Source organism: Pyrus communis, chromosome 13 (genome assembly GCF_041283825.1).
Source record: "Pyrus communis isolate YQ-2024b chromosome 13, ASM4128382v1, whole genome shotgun sequence".
Taxonomy (NCBI): Eukaryota; Viridiplantae; Streptophyta; class Magnoliopsida; order Rosales; family Rosaceae; genus Pyrus; species Pyrus communis.
The window spans coordinates 30768562-30787441 of NC_142577.1; the positions used below are offsets into that span (position 1 = coordinate 30768562).

At 37.5% G+C, this 18880-nt stretch overlaps 3 protein-coding genes and 1 long non-coding RNA gene across 4 annotated transcripts; 2 read left to right on the forward strand and 2 right to left on the reverse strand.

Moving 5' to 3' along the window:
• Positions 1-714: 714 nt before the first annotated feature.
• LOC137735899 (tobamovirus multiplication protein 3) lies at positions 715-5777 on the forward strand. Its single transcript, XM_068475251.2, has 11 exons — positions 715-1184; positions 1506-1596; positions 1698-1750; positions 1832-1924; positions 2027-2098; positions 3577-3649; positions 3735-3780; positions 4627-4690; positions 4779-4832; positions 5071-5148; positions 5260-5777. Exons 1-11 carry the CDS (start codon positions 1008-1010, stop codon positions 5350-5352), a joined length of 894 nt encoding a protein of 297 aa, XP_068331352.1. The 5' UTR covers positions 715-1007; the 3' UTR covers positions 5353-5777.
• LOC148692102 (uncharacterized) lies at positions 3679-5985 on the reverse strand. The gene is made up of 3 exons (XR_011068743.2): positions 5848-5985; positions 4531-4652; positions 3679-3862 (listed from the first exon to the last, which is right to left on the reverse strand). It is a non-coding gene; the product is annotated as an uncharacterized LOC148692102 (long non-coding RNA).
• Positions 5986-6158: 173 nt separating this feature from the next.
• LOC137735900 (aldo-keto reductase family 4 member C10) lies at positions 6159-10712 on the forward strand. The gene is made up of 4 exons (XM_088683066.1): positions 6159-6457; positions 7392-8370; positions 9284-9538; positions 10260-10712. The coding sequence occupies exons 2-4, from the start codon at positions 7804-7806 to the stop codon at positions 10518-10520; spliced, it is 1083 nt and encodes a 360-aa protein (XP_088539192.1). The 5' UTR covers positions 6159-6457; positions 7392-7803; the 3' UTR covers positions 10521-10712.
• A 1300-nt stretch (positions 10713-12012) lies between these two features.
• On the reverse strand, positions 12013-15852 carry LOC137737202 (phytosulfokine receptor 1). Its single transcript, XM_068476612.2, has 2 exons — positions 15572-15852; positions 12013-15469 (listed from the first exon to the last, which is right to left on the reverse strand). The coding sequence occupies exon 2, from the start codon at positions 15335-15337 to the stop codon at positions 12272-12274; it is 3066 nt and encodes a 1021-aa protein (XP_068332713.2). The 5' UTR covers positions 15338-15469; positions 15572-15852; the 3' UTR covers positions 12013-12271.
• Positions 15853-18880: the final 3028 nt, after the last annotated feature.

An 18880-nucleotide genomic window follows, 5' to 3' on the forward strand; every position in this document is an offset into this window, starting at 1 on the left:
CTTTGGTTATTTTATGGTTTTGTTTTTGGGGTATGTGATCCTTAAAATTAATGAGATTCACCGACTTTTTGGACTCATCACATACTTTAAACAATTAGTTTATTTCACACGTGTTTATTCACAGATTATCATTACAAAACAGGTCTCTTTTTAAAATTTCATTCCATACCCACATTTTTTATAGAAACGGATCCATCACACTAGTTTTACATAATTTTTTACACAAGTTTTATTTCCTCTATATATTATTTAGGTCTTTCTTTTAAAGTTACGTCTACTAAAAATTACTCAATCTCTTATGACCGTTTGATTAAAGCTTTAGTTTCTTTTAGTAGAATCGTATTTGTTCATTTATTTCACCACAGATAAACGTCTTAATAGTTTCAGATTTGTCTAATTTTTTATAAGAATAATTTATGAATGATGTTATAAAAGATTGACGGTTCAGACCATTAGTATACATTAAAAAAACGAGCACCAAAAAATATTTGTGTTTGCAACGAATCCGCCTTACATATAAATGGATAAGAATCACAATATGGAGGTGACAATCCGTTAAGCGTTTACAATTTTCCGCTGTGAATATAACCGGAATGAAAAGACAGATAAGGACCAAATAAATCGAAGTTCGATAAAAAAGCCCTGCAAGCCCATAAGTGTAAAAAGCCCAACAACCCCGTTACCCACACCTCCGCTTCGGGCTCGAATTCTCCTATTTTTGCCGGCCGTTTTGTTATTTCTAATTTCTCCAAGGAAAAAAAAAAAAAAAAAAAAAGAAAACAAAGAACAAAACACATTGGCGATCGAATTTAAATTGGTTTGGATTTCTTTCTTTCTTGTTCGCTTTCTTGCGGAGCGATTCCAAAATCGTTTCTCAATTCTTAGACAATCTCTTCGGTTTTAGGATTCAGAAAAGCGAGTAATAATTGTATGATTACGTATTAATATAAGCAATAAATAGGTAAAAAAAATTAAAGAAAAATAAAGTAGGAATTGGTGGGGTTCGTATGGCGCGTAGCGGAGGCGGCGGCGGCGGCGTCGGGGTGGTGGAGTCGGCGGTGATAGCTTACAACATGAGAGACGCATCGAGTTGGTGGCACGACATCAATACCTCCTCTATTTGGCAAGACCGCATACTTCATGCCCTTGCTATTCTCTACGGCCTCGTCGCCGTCGTTGCCCTGGTATTTATCTCAATCTCTATGTATATCTTTATCTATTTCTATGTACTCTATATATTTGTGTGTGTGTGTGTGTGTGTATGTATATATCTGTTATCTGTGTGTGACAATTTTATTTGTTTAGCTGAATTCTGAATCTTGAATGCTAAGATTTGTAGTTTTCGTTTGGTTGCTTCGAATTTGAAGGAAAAAAATTCAGCTAGTACTTTGGAGTTGTGTGTGTGTTTATGTTTTAATTCTATCATGTACTGTTATTAATTTCAAGATTAATGCAGAGATTTGGTGAAGATTTATATGTTAATTTGGTATTTATATTCATACTAGGTTCAATTGATTCGGATACAATTGAGAGTGCCGGAGTACGGTTGGACCACACAGAAAGTCTTCCACTTTCTTAATTTCGTTGTCAATGGAGGTTTGTATCTTATTTGTCGCGGCTGGTGCATTTTCGGGATTTTAATTGCATTCATGATTTGTTTTGTGTGCAAGTGTTTACTTATTTTTCTGTGCATGTAGTTCGATCGGCTGTGTTTGTTTTCTGCCGGCAAGTGCAGAAGCTGCATCCGGAGGTTGAATTCCCGTCGGTGCCATTTTCTTAAGTTTAGTTGATTTTAGTAGATGTTAAGTTATTTTTTGTGTTTTCTTGTCAGATTGTCCAACATATCTTGCTTGATATGCCGAGTCTTGCTTTCTTCACAACCTATGCACTCTTGGTTCTGTTCTGGGCCGAAATTTACTATCAGGTTATATTTCATTTCAAATACTCTTATGTATATGATTTCTTTTGTGGGAGTGGTGTTGGACTAAGGCGGTTTGATTATGACCCTTATGTGTAAATTGAACAGGCACGTGCTGTTTCTACAGATGGACTGAGGCCAAGCTTCTTGACTATCAATGCTGTGGTTTATGTGATTCAGGTGAAATTTCTACTCCACTGTGTCACTTTAAGTCCCGACAAAGGGGAGCTTTTGGAGTTGGATTCTTCTGCATGGAAGCAAGTCATGGTTTCTGAATAGAGCACAACGTTCATCTTATTTTTCTTTTTGCCATATTTTTTTATTGTTTCTTTTGTTCACTTATATGTAGAATTTTTTATTATACATAGGACCCTGTAAACAATGCAGTTGAAAGGTTTCTGAAGAAACCTTCCGCATATTTACACAAAATCTCTTTCATGAATATGGTTCCTAAGAACCTTTTGTTGGTGTATATTGATGAAAAAATAGTTGCAACCAGATGTCATTCGAGCAATCAAAACTGATAGATATGTGCAATGGGGTCAAAGGGCTCAGAGAAAGATAAAGTAATTTGGACAAAGTTACTAAGTTTGGAAGGATAAGAGATATTTAACAGGAGTGGCATGTTAGGGTTTTAGAATTTCTTTATGCTTTAACTTACGGCTGACTGGAAGCACCCAAAGGGGTTTATCGAGTTTTTTTATTAGATATTTTAAAATGCAAGAAAGTAGATAAAGGTAGCAGGGTGATGATTTTGTTAGGTGTGTGCACAGTTTATGCTTTGACCTACAATTGACTGGAAGCACCCAAGGGGTGTATGGTTTTGTTAAATGTCATGCTGGCTAGGAATATCGTGATGTAACTCATTTGTGCTGGATAAGGAAAAACTGCTCCTCTGTGCACGTGCATATTGTTTGGAATTGACCTTTCCTCAAGGTCCTTGCTAATGAACTCATTAACTAATTATCTTCACATTGTACTAATATTATTCCAAGATGGAAAGGTGATCGAGACCATGCTGTATCTATATTTTCCATAATGGGAAATAAAACTAAAGTTGAAACACTTTCCATTCCTTCTATTTTCCTATACTTGCATATTCTATAACGGAATCATTCCTCTCTCTCTCTCTCTCTCTGTGTGACATAGTGCAAACGATGATCATCTTCCTCACATCTTTGTGGACACACACGCATGCACACACATATATACATATATCATTTAATCTCCTACTCACCTTTTTGTCTTGCTAAATTCAGCTTCATCTTTGCCACTCATTATGTCAAATACAGTTTAAAAGAGTTTTCTGCTCATTTCCACCTATGTATGAATTGGATTGAAACTCTTTGAAAAATATATCAAAAATATTGGTCTTGATGAATTCAATATTTCAGATATTATAGTAGAAGTTTGGGGATTGTTTTACTGGATAGTGGAGAGAATGTGTACGGGTACCTATTTAAAGTAGGACCGTTGGCTACTTTTTGGATATTCATTGTAGTTGGTATGGTACTGATTACGCTTATTGTAGTACATCTCTGTCTGCACAGTTCTATGTATATTGCTAGTTAATAATGTGAAGTATCTGGGGAGTTGCTTGTTTACATGTTGGGAATGCTACATCTAATAGTATATTTGTTTCGGTTTACTTGTTACAGATTGCTATGTGGCTGATATTATGGTGGAAGCCTATCCCAGTTCTCTTCATCTTATCTAAGATGTTCTTTGCAGGTATTTTTTTTCACTAAGTACATATAGTATTTGAAGATTTGTAGTTTATCTCGATAATCTGTTATTCTAAGACATATTCTTGCAGGCGTGTCCTTATTCGCAGCCCTTGGGTTTCTTCTATATGGTGGAAGGTAATTGATCTGCATTTGGTTGTTTGCCGGTTTTTCTGACATGAAATGCTACATTTTCAAAATCGCATTGTCCTGTGTACGTCTGAAATAAAAAGGAAATAAAGTGTAACAAAAAGTAAAATTGAAATTCACTTGCCTTCACATAAGTTTACTTGTTAGAATCAAATTCATACTGTGTTTGGCTCTACATGACCAACATCACACGTCAGGACCTTTAAGACACATAGGAGATGTGGCCTAAGTTAAGTAGGTATGATGTTCTTGCCAGCGTTGTGTAGCCCAGAAAAGCAAATAATTCAAACAAATAAGCACTATCCTGAACCTTCACGAACAACTATAGTTTCATAAATGCATCATATTTAATGGATCTGTAGAACTTTGTCATATTGCCTTGTGTTTCTTATTTGTTGCTGCCACTGAATTTAGGTTGTACAGTTGTACTAGAAAAAAACAGTTCTACTTCTCTCTCACTCCCTCTCACTCCCTCTATACTTTGATTGTTTCTAAATTTTTTGTCCTTTAGGGAGGAGATTTCTTCTCAAATAGTGTTAAGATAGGTTGGCTCTCATGAAGTGTGAATGATTTTTTATGGGCATCTGTAAGATGGGTGAGGGATAAAATGTCTGTGTTGTACCATCCCCTTTATGTGATGGAATGTCATTACTTCCAGAAGATTAGTATCTTGTACATGCTATAATTAATCTTACTATGTCAAAGTTACGCATAAAGTATTAATTCAGTAGCAGTTACCTTAGCTGTTGCATATGTTCATCTGGGAGAGTATTTGGTAATATAACACCAGTCCTCTGATTATGGGCAATCTTCTAATGCTTTTGTTTCTGGCAGACTCTTCTTGATGTTGCAGAGATTTCCTGTTGAATCAAAGGGACGACGTAAGAAGCTGCAGGAGGTAAAGACTTGAAAAAGATTGTTTTGAGGACCCCTAAATTCTCATCTGCAGATGTACTCACTTTCCTTTTGTTTTGTGACTTTTACAGGTTGGCTATGTGACAACCATATGTTTTACATGTTTCCTTGTCAGATGTGTAATGGTGAGTGCTTGAATTTTTTTTATGGATTCTACCTACTACTACTTGAATTGAGAACATTTGATGTCTTTAAATTGGTCGAAGTTTTAACATTCAAAATCACATAAATGGTACATATCATGTGCGTACACAAGTGTACGACCAAAAATTCTGATTGGATGTTAAAGCCTTAGTGGAATTGTATGCATCCGATTTATTGTTTCCGCACTGAAGCTTCCATTATTCTTCTCTTGTGCTACAGATGTGCTTCAATGCATTCGATAAAGCTGCAAACCTTGATGTTTTGAATCACCCGGTTCTAAACTTCATATATTACCTGGTAAGCATCTGGTTTATGTTTTTGTTGGCTAAATTAAGTCTTTTGGTCCATTCATTTGATCTTCAATTCTCGCCTTAAAATTTTCCTTGCGGCCTTGCGCTTTCTTTGCAGTTGGTGGAGATATTGCCTTCTTCTTTGGTCCTTTTCATTTTGAGGAAGTTGCCTCCAAAGCGTGGGATCACACAATATCATCCCATTCGCTGAGAGGATTTAGAAACATCCCGATGACAGAAACTGAAGAATGGACTTAGAAATACGCAACTTTTGAAACGCTTATCTACCCAATGGGGAGAACGAAATATTGGAAAGAGGCGGAAAAGGTGATGACCATGGGCTTTGAGGAGCAGCTTTATTGGATTCCGAGTGTTGGTTCTTAGCAGGGGGTGGTAGATTTGTTGAAAAGAAACGACCTTTAAAGGATTGTCAAATATGTAAGAATCATGACCTTTTATTTTGATTGTCTTGAATCAGACTGACTGGTGTTGCTCTGTTGTTTTAACAATCTCAGAAACTTAAGTCATAGAATTTCATGTTTCATGAACTCCGGGTCGGTGTTTTCTGGACATTTGTATTTTTGGTGAGATGCAGAAATGTGCATTATGTGATAGTTTTGTATGCTTTGAACATAATGATTGTTGCAAAGGATGCATGGAAAGGTTTACATGTAGGAAATGATTTGATTCGGCAGAAGCGTCGTACCTGTTCTGGGACTGCAAGCTTCCTTTCATGGCGTAAACTTGTTGGTCGTCTTCAAAGGTTTATGGATTCTGGCTTTTAGGGGTTGCACCGCAAACTCTACGGCGACAGACGAGATGGGGTTTTATCATCTGGTTGAAGGTGGATGGTTGACTAAACGATGGAGGGCATTGGTTTCGCCCTCTACCGGTCCACTGGCCCGAAAATAAATTGAATGGTAGGTTTTCCCTCTCAATTTGCAAGTAGGTTTTGAATGGTAGTTAATGTCCATCGTGAGGAAAAAAGTGGAGAGTTTCCAACTTAGGTTCCTGTTTAAGGGCACTTAATGAGATTACTGAAACTTGTAGCCCTATTACTCGTGGGCTTAACCACATTGGCTAGAGCCACTGCGCTGACCCATAGCAAATTCTTTTTACAATCTTAAAAAGCTTTGGAACTTGGCAGGGTTAAGTCATGCTGGCTCATACTCTTTGTTAGTTCCGCCGTCCCTAATTTGGCGGTGGTCTTTGCTCATTCGCCTGCTCTGTTCTTCCCATGTTTTGAGTTTCAATTTTGGACCGAAAGTTGGAGTTTGATTCCCAAAGCTGGATTTCACCATACGAGTGCTTAATCAGTGAGTTATTCTTGAAGCTAAGCTTTCTCCTATGCCTTCTTACTCTTAACTTACTCTTACTATGATTTATCGTGTTACAATTACTCATGTTTACCTTGATTCCATTCTGCTTCTATTCGAAGTTAGAACCCGAAATAATAAACATGTCAGTAGTTTAAACACTCGTAGGGTGAAATTTCACCCTACGAGTACTTAATCAGTGAGTTATCCTTGTAGCTAAACTTCAACTTTCATGACTCGTCTATCCATCATTACGTAAATGAATGATGAATAAAACCGACCGAAGGCGTAGAGTCAAAGTTGGAGTACAAGAATCCGAACCCAAAAGTGAAACAAGATGCAGTTTGCTTTTACCGTTATATTTTGGCACAGCTTTCCTTTTATAGGTGGTGGGTGGATTTGGAGGAGGGATTCTAAGTTAGTTGGGTAAAACATTGAATTTTATATCCCTAAACCCCATCTTTCTCTCTAACCTTTTCTCTAGTAGGAATGATGATCCTCTCCGGATCCTTTTTGTGAAGATCTGAAAAAATTTAAATTGTGTCTGTTTCTCATATATCGTGCGATCATAAATTATTTTAAATTTTTTATTAAAAATTAAACATAAACAGTAACTGACGAAAATTGGCAGCACAATATAGATGAACGAAAACAATTTGAAGATTTCTGAGATCCTCGCAAAGTAGGATTCTCGTTCCTCTAATAGTAGTTTTATTAGAAAAAGACAATTAATTTAGTATTAATTATATAATTAGAGACAGAGAGCAATGTTTGTCCTTTTGCATTTTCTCATGGAATAAGATTGATATTACAGCTAAGCTAAGCCTTCTGTTTTGTGTTTTGTGGGCTTCCCTTTCCTCTTTCTCTCTCTCTCTCTGTGTGCTGCCGTTGTTGACCATGACCCTTTGATTGAATATGTTCGTATCTACTTCAGCCGTCACAGTTGTGGCACGCTTCTATTTGTTTCCAAAGCAAAAGGATTTGGTTGTTAGCTTCAGCATTGGCTTTTTCCTTCGCTTCTTGTCGTGGTGAGCTCTCTTTCAGACCTTTTGACAAACAGATTGTGGGGAATTTTTGTAGTCAAAGTTGCAATCTTTTTGGACTGGAATTGTTCTTTTGAGTTTCTGCGAGTTGGGTTTCTCAGCTTTTGGTGTTTGTTAATTGGTTTTCTGTTTGATTTGCATACTTTGTTCCCGTTTCTGAGATTTTGGGTTCGTAGTAGTTTGTTTGGTGCTCATATTTCACCTGTTAATATAGCTGAATTGTTGGAATTTCGATTTGATTCCTGCACTCTGGGTAATTTGGATTGCTGGGCTGTTTAGAATCTATCCTTTGAAACTTGAGGGATGAAGGGAAAGTTTGGAACACCAGGAAATTACCTTGTGTTAAACACAGGGGATAGAATTCCTGCCATTGGACTTGGGACATGGCAGAGTGGCGGAGACCTTTGTGTTCAAGCCGTAAAAACGGCGTTATCGGTGGGTTACCGCCATATAGATTGTGCACATCTTTATGGTAATGAGATCGAAGTTGGGGAAGCATTAGCTGAAGCATTTAGGGGTTCACTGAAGAGGGAAGACGTTTTCTTGACTTCTAAGCTCTACTGCACAATGAATTCTCTCAATAAAATTGAGAATTATGTTCGAGATTCTCTTAAGAATCTTGGAGTTTCGTATTTGGATCTATATTTGATGCATTGGCCTGATAGCTCAGCGTTTGGTGATGCTACTGATCCGCCTTCAAAGTCTGGGAGCGAGTATAGGCAATTCTTGAATCGGTCGAAGAAAGCATGGAAAGCTATGGAAGGTCTGGTTGAGATGGGTCTGGTGAGGGCTATTGGGGTCAGCAATTTCAGTGTTTCGCAAATCAAACAATTGCTTAAATTTGCAAAGATTGTACCCGCTGTCAATCAGGTTGGATTTTGTAGATCATTCTTGCTATTTTTAACAGCTCAGCATCAGAATTTGTCCTTTATAAGTAGTTCATATTGTTTGAATGATGCAATGGACTTCCATCTGTTTTTTCCTTTTCTGCTGCTTCTTTGATTACAATGTTGATCCATGGGCCTAATATGTTAGAGTAGACAAGTGATTTAATCTAGTACCATTTTGATGAGGAAATTCATTGGATAAGTTGGCTTTTCAGCAACTATTTTGCTACAATCTACCAGCATGAACGAAACGTCTCATGCAATTTCTCCATTTTTTTGGTTCACATGGTAATTTGTAAGTGTTGAATGGTGGAATTCAATGCAACGTGAAGGAACATGCAGTAATATAACAAAATTGCATAACATAACCTGTATTGGAGCAGCCCATTTAGGTCCTGCTTGGGTATACATTGTAATGTGAAGTGCAGAAAATCATCATTTGAGTTGTGTTGAGAATTGGCCTACTAGCACAGTCTGGCTCGAAAAAACGAACTTAAAGACTTAATTTTTCCCTTTCACCGATCTTTGATATGTTAATAAATATTTTCACTGCACTGCATTTGTGCTCCAAAACTAGCTGAACTTGAATCTAATTTTATTGAAAAGAGACTGATTTGTAGGACTAACACCTCTCATGACTTTCTTTCTGATTCAATTTTGACATTGGAAACCAATTATATATCAAACTTGGTGCAGATTGCTCTAATGTTATTATCACATTTCCCAACTCTTTTCTATAGTGGCTGGATTTCGACGTTCATCTTTGCTAGATTTTAATTATTCTCACATCATCATTATTTCAATCTAGGTTGTTATGGTCTGGTCTTGAAGCTGCTCAATCTATGATATTATCACATAATTCAGGTTGCTTAATTGATTTATGATTGAATTTTTAGGTGGAGTTGCACCCCTTTTGGAGGCAAGATGAACTTGTAAAGTTCTGTCAATTGAAAGGTATTCATGTGTCTGCTCACACACCCTTAGGAGTCCCAACTTCTACTCCTGGACCATCTGATAGCAGTTCAGGTGGGGAAGATGAACCTGGAACTCCTCGCATATCATTCAGGAGGTCAAGGTCTGTGCATGGTCCTATGCTGAAAATATCAACAGTTGCAGAGATAGCAGACCGACACAGAAAAACACCTGAGCAGGTACCTTACATTCCACAGTCCTTTTTTCTCTCCATACTATTCATGTCATCCAAGCTATGTACCAGAAATGGAGGTACCAACATAATTTGCAGATCCTTGTGATTTCAAGACCCATATCAGAGTAGGCTTCTATAAATTTTCCCAAATTCTGAAGTTTGCACTATTATCCCTCTGCTATAGATAGGTTGAACTTGCAAGATTGACTTTGGGAAGATATAAACTAAGACTGGGGATAACTAGAATATAAACCGAAAGGTCTGGAGTGGTTCCCTCATTGAATTAAGACCACAATCATATACTGAATCAACATTAGTTTCTCTTCGGTCTTCTTCGCCCCACCAGTAACTTTATGCTATATTTGCTATTGTTAATGTACTAAGGAATGTTATACGCTAAACAGAAACTACACAAATATACTTATTTAAAGAGAGAGATTATCCTGGTGTTGGTAACTTGGTATGCTTGGTCCTCCAGTGATATGCTATCTTAATCTAGTCGTGGCACATTTATGTTTAGAAATGAGGTGAGGTCTGTACGTGTTTGGAAGTTATAGTTTCGCTAGTGATTTGCACTACACATGAGCCAGTATTTTGTGATTGGCGTTTTTCAACATTTTACTTTCCATCTTTAGATTCTGCAAGCATGGTTATGTTAGGGATGGAAACCAGTGTCTTATTCATTTGTGCTTATGATTTTAGTAACACATTGGTATCTGTTTCAGGTTATTTTGCGTTGGGGGCTGCAAAGAGGAACCAGTGTGCTGCCTTGTAGTCTGAAGCCTGATAGGATTAGAAAAAACATAGACATCTTCAGTTGGTCTCTATCAGATGATGAGTGGAACCGCTTGAACCAGATCGAGCCCCAGGTATGCTTGTTTGGAAATGGTCCTTTGAATAATCTTTCGAAGAGTGGGTTTATGTCTGGAAGTGGTCCACTTCAAGCTGTGCATGAGATGGAAGATGACATGGAATCCAATGCCTGAGACGCCGATAGATAATAGTATCCTCCTCCTCGTCCTCCTCCTCATACAATGTGCCATTTTTGTTCAAAGAAGTGATCATCTTATAATATGTGTGCCCATTGTTTGCAAGATTTCTTGTTTGTGGATGCTTAGTAGAAAGTCGAACAGACATTATCAATTCAAGTGCCAAATATTACTTCTGTTTTCAACAAACATGAGTGATTCAATCTCTTCTTTTATTTTGTTGTTCTTTGACATGTATCTATGAAATCAGATTTCGATGTGTCGTGGTCTTTTGGTCATTCTATGACGTTCTTCCTCTCGTGAATGAAAGCTCGCATTCGCAGGCCACCGATTGTGCGCCTTGGTATTGTGTTGTGGTTTTATCTACATCCATGCCCATGAGAATATTCATGTAGACAAATTTCTCAAATCACACTCGATCATAACTGACATTATTGGTCTTGCTCACCAACTTCGACTTGTACGTTATTTTCTTGAGAATGAAGAAAATGGTGTTCTGAATCGCCGCCGACGGAATAGACTTGCAGCCATCATGCTCATGGCGAAAATGAATTGAACATCATGTATGTGAACGTGAGAGATGCTGCTTACTTTTTGGTTTCTAGTCAAAACTAAAACTCAAAATGCAAGCGAGATGGAACAAGATTTGGTCCATCTCCGCTACCGTCCTCCTTTCTGACTAACACCAAATTTAATAGAGACTAAAATTGGTGGTTTTGTAGACTTTTCTTGCACAAATTGATGTCGATGTGAACGGATTTGGGAAAATGCACGATGTGCAATTGTCAATCGGCCACGTCCAACAATTTCAAACGGTGGACAAATGTTTTTAGAAAACTTTAACGAAAAGTTTACGGTACTGTTTATTTTAACGAAAAATCATATTTTTACACTAAAAAGTCAATCTTGGTATCATTCATTTTACCTTTTATTTTATCCTTAACGTTAAAACTCAAAATTTTCAAGTCATTTTCATTAGTTTTCCTATGTTTTGTTTGAACTCTAAATGCTATTGCTTCTGCAAGCACTAAAAGTACGTTTGGAAAACCAAAATCACTTTCTACTACATTTGACATAAAATTTTGGGGTCGGTTTGTGGTTACAAAATTGCTTATCTAGAGAAGCACCTGTTATGTTCTTTTTTACTTGTTGATATAAAAGCACTATTAGGTAAAGGCGCATGTGAGCACAAGTGTTTCGTATAGAAACAATTCCGCACAGCCTATGCACTCAGTAAAGTCAATTCACTGAACACAAAAGGAAGGTATTTTAATAAAGTTGTGGTATAATGGACTTCACACATGGGACAATCTGCTCTGATAAAGTAAAGAAAGTTGAAAATCCACAATAAAACCAACTAACAATACAGAGAGTAGCTCAATTACTTACAAGTACATGCAAGGTCCATTTTTTACTTGATGTGGAATTCATACTCTCGACAATAAAGAACATCAACCTCTGAAAAATATGAACTAACCACAACACAAAAGACTCGGAACCTTTATTTTATACATTCATCTCTTCAAAATCTAAAACTGAGATGCAAATCCTTACAACCGTTGCTGTTACTCATGCCGCACAGCGACAATACGAAACCATTTATGTCGAGGATACACGTTCACAACAAAAACCAACTTTGAGAATGCAAAAACAACAATTTATAGATCAGGAGATACAACTTCTTATACAAGTAAGATATCTTTGCTGTACAACCAGGGTTTCCCTGGCTTCATTATCTGAAAACAATGCTAGACTTTCTTGGTGTTGATGTTGTCGAGCCACGAAACTAGCTGCTGCGTTGAAGGCCTCACCTTCGGGCATCCGCTTAAACAGAGGCATGCAATCTCAAAAACACACAAGAGTTCCTCATCGTGCTGCTTGTCACAAATGAAAGGATCAAACACCTCGCTTTCCCTCTTTTCCCTCTTCATCTGAAATGCCCACGAGATCAAATCCCGACTTCCTTTTGGCTTGCACATATCCATCGGCCTTCTTCCGGTGAGCAGCTCCAAAAGAACAACCCCGAAACTGTACACATCGCCCTTGTAAGTAGCAACAGAGGCTTGGCCGTACTCAGGAGGGATGTAGCCTAATGTCCCAACAAGATCAGTTGTTACATGAGTATCATACGGATCTATCAGCCTTGCAAGACCAAAATCCGCTAAGTGCGCTTTAAAATTCCCATCCAAAAGGATGTTGCTTGACTTTATATCCCGATGAAGGATGTGGGGCTCGCATGACTGGTGCAAATAAGCAAGCCCTCTCACCGCCCCTTGAGCAATCTGAAGCCTCGCATTCCAATCTAGAGAGGTCGGACCATCAATTTTCTCATGTAACCAGTAATCCAGACTACCATTCTCCATGTAAGAATATATCAAGAGCCTGTCACTTTTATACTTACAATACCCCTGAAGATGTACAAGATTTGGATGCTGAGCTCTAGACAAGGTTTCAACTTCAGCACGGAATTCTCTGTCCATCTGGCCACAGTCACCAGAAAGCCGCTTGATAGCAACCTTCTTACCATCAGGAAGGCTGGCCTTGTAAACCAGACCAAAACCCCCACAACCGATGATATTTGCTTGGTCAAAATTGTTGGTAGATTGTAGAAGGTCATCAATAGAGAGCTCTTTATTGGCATCCTTGTTTTGGAACAGAACCACTAGTTTTGACCCAGATTCTTCCAAGTCCTTCTCGTTGGTATCGTGGTCCTCTCTTTCAGGATCAACCTCTCTCCGGCTATGTACCCGCACCAAAATTGTGTACATGAGCGCAAGAACAAGTGCTGTTCCAAATACAATTCCGACAGCTATACCAACAATAACTCCTCTATTTTTTCTTGATTTGCTGGGATTCCCAAGAGGATAATGCTTCTTTGATGAACATGGGGACGCATGGTCGCCGCAAAGATTATTCCCTTCAAAACTTGAATTTGGGAAGGTCCCAAACTGAACTCCTGTAGGGATCACCCCGTACAACTGATTGTCCGCAACATTAAACTTGGACAAGAAGCTAAGCTTAACCAACGAAGGCGGGATTGTACCTGAAAGCTTGTTATGAGACAAATCCAGAGTCTCTAAGCTGGTCATACCAGATAAAGTACTCGGTATTGGTCCTGAGAGATTGTTGCACTTCAGATCCAAAACATGAAGCAATTTCAGTTTCCCAAACTCTGGCCAGATTGGTCCGCTAAGATTATTGTTACTAAGTTCCAGCGTCGGTGGAAAGCTCCACACTTGATTGTATTGCAACCCTCGTGCACTTACATTCCTCTTCATGAACAGAGGGAAATCAGGGGAAGGTTCCTCAATGGAGATCCTCCCACTAATGAGGCTCGGTAGTCCAGTTAAGCTTCTAGGGATTTCCCCTGTAAACGAATTATTCGACAGGTCCAAGTAGAAAAGACTGCTAAAATTGCCAAACCAGACTGGAATTGTTCCTTGCAATTGGTTCCACGATATATCCAACAATTGCAATCTGCTGCTAGTACTCAACCATTGAGGTATTACACCTGTGAGCCTACAGTTTGCAATAATAAGAACCTTCAACTTTTCAAAATGAAGGGTCGGATCAGCAGGAAATTCTTCACCACGGAAGTTCAAGGTGAGAACCAAAGTAGTCAGGTTCTGGCACTGCTGTAAAATTTGTAAGGCAGAAGAGATATTGGAAAGGCTGGAATTTGACAGCGAGAGGTAAGAGAGGCTAGGGAAACTCTTGAAGCTTTCTGGTATTTCGCCCGTTAAGTTGTTACGGGCAAGATTGACATTATTCAAATGTCGACAAGAGGGAAGATTGGAGGGAATAGGCCCATCAAACTGATTGGAACCGAGATCAAGAGAGGTCAAACTAGTCATTGCCGAACAATTAAGATCAATTGTGCCCTGCAATGAATTGTTTCTCAAATTAAGCAAAGAGATGGTCGAGGAACTCGACAAGGAAGGGGGTATCCGACCACCAAACCGATTTGAATGAAGTACAAGATTCTGTAATCTTCCAAGGCTGTGGAAAACATCTGGGATGGTTCCTGAAAATTCATTAGTTGAGATATCCAAACGAACAAGATTAATGAGGTTACTGAATTCTTCGCTGAGCACCCCGGAAAGCTTGTTATCTTGAATGTTCAACTGGGTTAGGTTTCGCAGACGAAATAGACCTTCGGGCACACCGCCATTGAAATTATTCATGCCTAGACAGAGGTCCTCCAAGGAAGTACAATTGCCAAGACCTGGTGGGAGGTTACCAGAGAAGTAGTTCACAGCCAACTTCAGTGCTCGAAGCTGAGTAGACTTGTCACAGATGCTAGCCGGAAGGGTACCATTCAAAAAGTTTTGTGAAATTTCAAGGAACTGGATTGAAGGCAATTCGATATCGAAAGGAATGGGGCCGGAAAAATCATTAGAGCTCAAGTCTAAGAACTCTAAATTCGGCAAATGGAAAAGCGAAATTGGAAGCGAGTGTTTGAGGAAATTTTGAGAGAGATTGAGGGTTCTAAGCTGGTCCAAAGTGCCTAAAGATGCAGAGAGATTTCCCACTAGCCTTCTCTTTGGAAGCTCCAACTTAACCACTCTATAAGTATCAATGGAATCGTTCAATCCGAGAGAGGAAGAAGAATTGCAAGTGATGCCTGCCCATTTGCAGCAATCAGGTGAGAAATTGCTACCCCACCCATCAATCATAGAATCTATACCGTTCATGAAATCCTCCAGTGCCTTCAAATCGTTTGGATTGCATGTCAGGTTTTGAGAGCTCGAAACCCGAGCTTGTAAGCAAAACCCAACAACAAAAATGAAAACCCAGAAATCTTGAACACCCATTTCACAGAAACACACCCTCTGGAAGAGAGAGAGAGAGAGGAGAGAGAATGTACAATCAAGTAGCAGCAGCAGCAAAACCCTTGCCAAGAACCAAACTTTCTGATGTGGGTTTTCTTGTATCAAACATAATGTCTGAGAAATGAAGCAAAAATACAAGAAAACAAAACGAAAATTAATCAAAATTCAAAGAAATAAAGCAGAAACGTAATAAAAAGAGAGAGTGAAAAGACGAACCTGACAGATAAAGAGAGAGCAATGGATTTGCTTTTGAGCCTTTTGACTTCAAAGAAACATGGTTTCTGGTATGAATCAATTGAAGGAATGAATCAAAGTTTTCATATTTTGTATGTCTTTTTTTTTCAGTTGCGGTTCTTCTTCTCCTCGCCGATTTTTCTCTCTTCAATTTACGGCTGCGAGCGAGGATTCTTCTATTTTTCAGACAGTATTTATAATCTTATGTGAAAGAATAAAGTTGTTACCGGTAAAGGCCGGTCAATTGCAATGAAAGTAGGTTTGGCTACGGACAGCGATGAGAGATTTTTAGTACATCTGGTCTACTCAGGTGTTATAATACGATCATTTAGAAATTTGAAAAAATAAAATTTAACTGATTTATTATGATATTTATTGTACTGAATTGTATTTTCAGCATATTGAAAAAAATTTCCACAGCGAAAGTAGAGGATAGAGAGTCAACGAGTTGGTCGCTACATTTGCACTTAGATTATTTATTTATTTTTAATTTTGAGTTTTATGTAATTTTGCTTTAAATTTATTTTTGCTCCATATCATTAAAATAATTCTATCCGATTGATTCAAGGACACTAAAATCGTGTTTTTAAAAGGGGGAATTTTTTTTAGTAGTGGTCTCAAGTTGAAATATATAATAAACGAAACCAAAGTCAAAGATGGAGATTCGGGAAAATGATTTTCTCTACAAAATTAATAAATGGATTTTCAACAATGGTCAAACGTTCAGCTTGTACAATTTGACATTCGAGAGCAAGTAGGCAAATTTTAGGAATAAGATTGAAACTGAAACCATCCTTGACTTACACCAAAGAATGTGGTATGAGTTGTAATAAGAGTTAAGAGATACGGAGAGGCTGAAAGTAACATGATAGTTGAATTAGTAGGATTAAGGGTTCAATTTTCAAACAAGTACGTATATTGGGATCAACGTGGTTTCAAGATCATTCAGAGTTTGAGAAATATACACGTGAATGTCTTATGAGCATTCTTCGAACGTTGGGTATAGGTTTCTTTTGTGTCCACCAAATATTCGATGTAATGTCTGCTAACATATGTCGACAACACTCTGTTTTTATCTAAAAAAATTTACCCTTAACACGAAATCCCTCAATGACAGGGTTCCAAATCCGCCACCGCATATGTTTTTATTAATATTCTTCTTAAGGTTAGGTGAACGATGGAGTTTTTTAGTTTGTATAAACTAGAGATTTGAACTCTATGGATTGTCAAACCATGCATGTTTGATCCCAAGTTTGAAGAAATCGAATCGCCGTGGACCGACCGCAGTTCAAGACTGCTTCTTCTGGATTTCCAATATATTTTAGATCATTTATTTTTATTTTAATGAATTTTTGGTCCTTATTATCAGTAATATTAATATTTACACATAATTTATTTATAAAAGTCTGTGGGAATCAGAATAGTCAAATATGCATGCATGTCTGAAATCTCAAACGCTTATCTTCAAACAAATAAAAAAACAACGTCACTAAAAACTCACAAGGGTCAAATATGAACAGCAGGGTTGGACCATATAGGGAAGGTTGGGGGAATAATTTGTGCAGATCTTGTGGGGCAGGGCGGAGCCAACAACAAGGGATCAAAATGATCTGTGACCCATTTTGCCATTTTATCATGCTACTCTGACGGATGTTGTTGTTGCATATTAAATATTGGTTTACCTTTAAAATTTAAGTATGTACTTAATTTAAATTCTTTTTCGTTTTAGATTAGCTTTATTTTTCTTTTCATCCTTCTTATTGCAGTACAGTCTTCATTTCCACTTCTTATTTAATAAACTTTTTTTTTTGGCTTTAACTTATATTTTAAACTTTACTTTTTAGCTCATAATCGGGTTTCTAAGTTTGTGCAATGTTTTTTCAATCTTTCTATTGAATTTAGCGTTTTTCAATTTTTATGCAAATTACTCAAATTTCTCATGTTTTGCGTTCAAATTAACTATGCATGTGAGAGGCCCTCACACACATGAAATCTTAACTTTGTCGCTGTTGTGCATGCATTTAATTAAGCTCAAAGAAATTAAAGACACTATGTTCTAATAAACATCAACTTCAACAGTAACAATTAAGTAGACAAATGCAGATTGATCCTGTGAAATTATGGCTCAAATAAATGAGCACAGAAAATACAAATAAATTATAGCTCTTTGAAAAAGGAAATTCGAACCTTTTTATCCTTAGGAAGACGCATGCATGATAGATCTTGTGAATGATGATAGATGTCACATGTATTATATGTCCAATTCACAACTTGTTACATGTGTCTGTCTCATATGTAATGTCATCTTATCGTAATTTCAATTCACACACAAAAGTGGAAAAAGCTGTACTGCCCAAAACTGATATTTCATGCTGCAAGTAGAGTATGTCGATTGAGGATGCATGCATGTAGAGTACGAATTTTCGGTTAACAAAATTGCTCTAACACAAGGCAGAATGAAAGATGACGTCGCCATTTAATTGTCAATTAGTTTTATAGTAGAATTTAACTTTTTTTTTTTTATGGTATAAAAGTAAGTTATCTCACAAGTGAAGTCCAACGGGCGTAAGTGCTGCATGTCATCCGAGTTGTGTTGTTCACGTATTAGGCTTGGAAATTTCCCACAAGTGAAGGAGAGTGTCGATAATGAGTTTCACATTAACAAGAGAAAGACCTTATATGTGATGTTGGACTACACTCTATATTGCTAATTGGTTATATAGTGAAATCAAACTTTCTTCAGTTTGAAATCACTTTTCTATATTTCAAATAATTTAGTGTAAAAATGGCTTCTATGAAAAGTCATATGGCTAGCTATGTGCTCAATTTATACAACATGTATGTATAGGAAGCCTTTAAGGGAAGGGATCCCCATTTAAAAAAAAAATAGGGACATCCTCTTGACCGTTAGATTTGACTTTAATAAAATCCTATGGTTGAGATTCTGTGGCCTGTGATTTAATTTCAACCACAGAATTTCATTAAAGTCAAATCTAATAATCAAGAGGAGTATCTTTTTTTTTTTTTTTTTTAAATATGAGGATCTTTTCCCTTAAAAGGCCTGTGTATGTATAAGTGTACGTGTTTGTGTTGAATTAGACCTTCTCTCTTCAACCCTAATACCAACATCCTCCTCCCAAATAATTAATTAATTTCCAACCCTAGATTGGACAATGTATATTGATAATTCGTGGCATGTCTACCCTTTTTCTGTGGGATCATCCTCCAGTCCTCCTCATGGTGGTGCTACCACGAATTTAAGTACCTAAAAGTTTCAACCAACAAACTCAT

Excerpts from the sequence above, each read along its gene's own strand:
- LOC137735899 (XM_068475251.2), top strand. The coding sequence starts at position 1,008 with ATGGCGCGTAGCGGAGGCGGCGGCGGCGGCGTCGGGGTGGTGGAGTCG. Across the intron at positions 1,185-1,505 it reads TCGTCGCCGTCGTTGCCCTG|GTTCAATTGATTCGGATACA; the intron begins GTATTTATCTCA and ends TATTCATACTAG. Across the intron at positions 3,781-4,626 it reads TTTCTTCTATATGGTGGAAG|ACTCTTCTTGATGTTGCAGA; the intron begins GTAATTGATCTG and ends TGTTTCTGGCAG.
- LOC137735900 (XM_088683066.1), top strand. The coding sequence starts at position 7,804 with ATGAAGGGAAAGTTTGGAACACCAGGAAATTACCTTGTGTTAAACACA. Across the intron at positions 8,371-9,283 it reads TTGTACCCGCTGTCAATCAG|GTGGAGTTGCACCCCTTTTG; the intron begins GTTGGATTTTGT and ends TTGAATTTTTAG. Across the intron at positions 9,539-10,259 it reads ACAGAAAAACACCTGAGCAG|GTTATTTTGCGTTGGGGGCT; the intron begins GTACCTTACATT and ends TATCTGTTTCAG.
- LOC137737202 (XM_068476612.2), bottom strand. The coding sequence starts at position 15,337 with ATGGGTGTTCAAGATTTCTGGGTTTTCATTTTTGTTGTTGGGTTTTGC.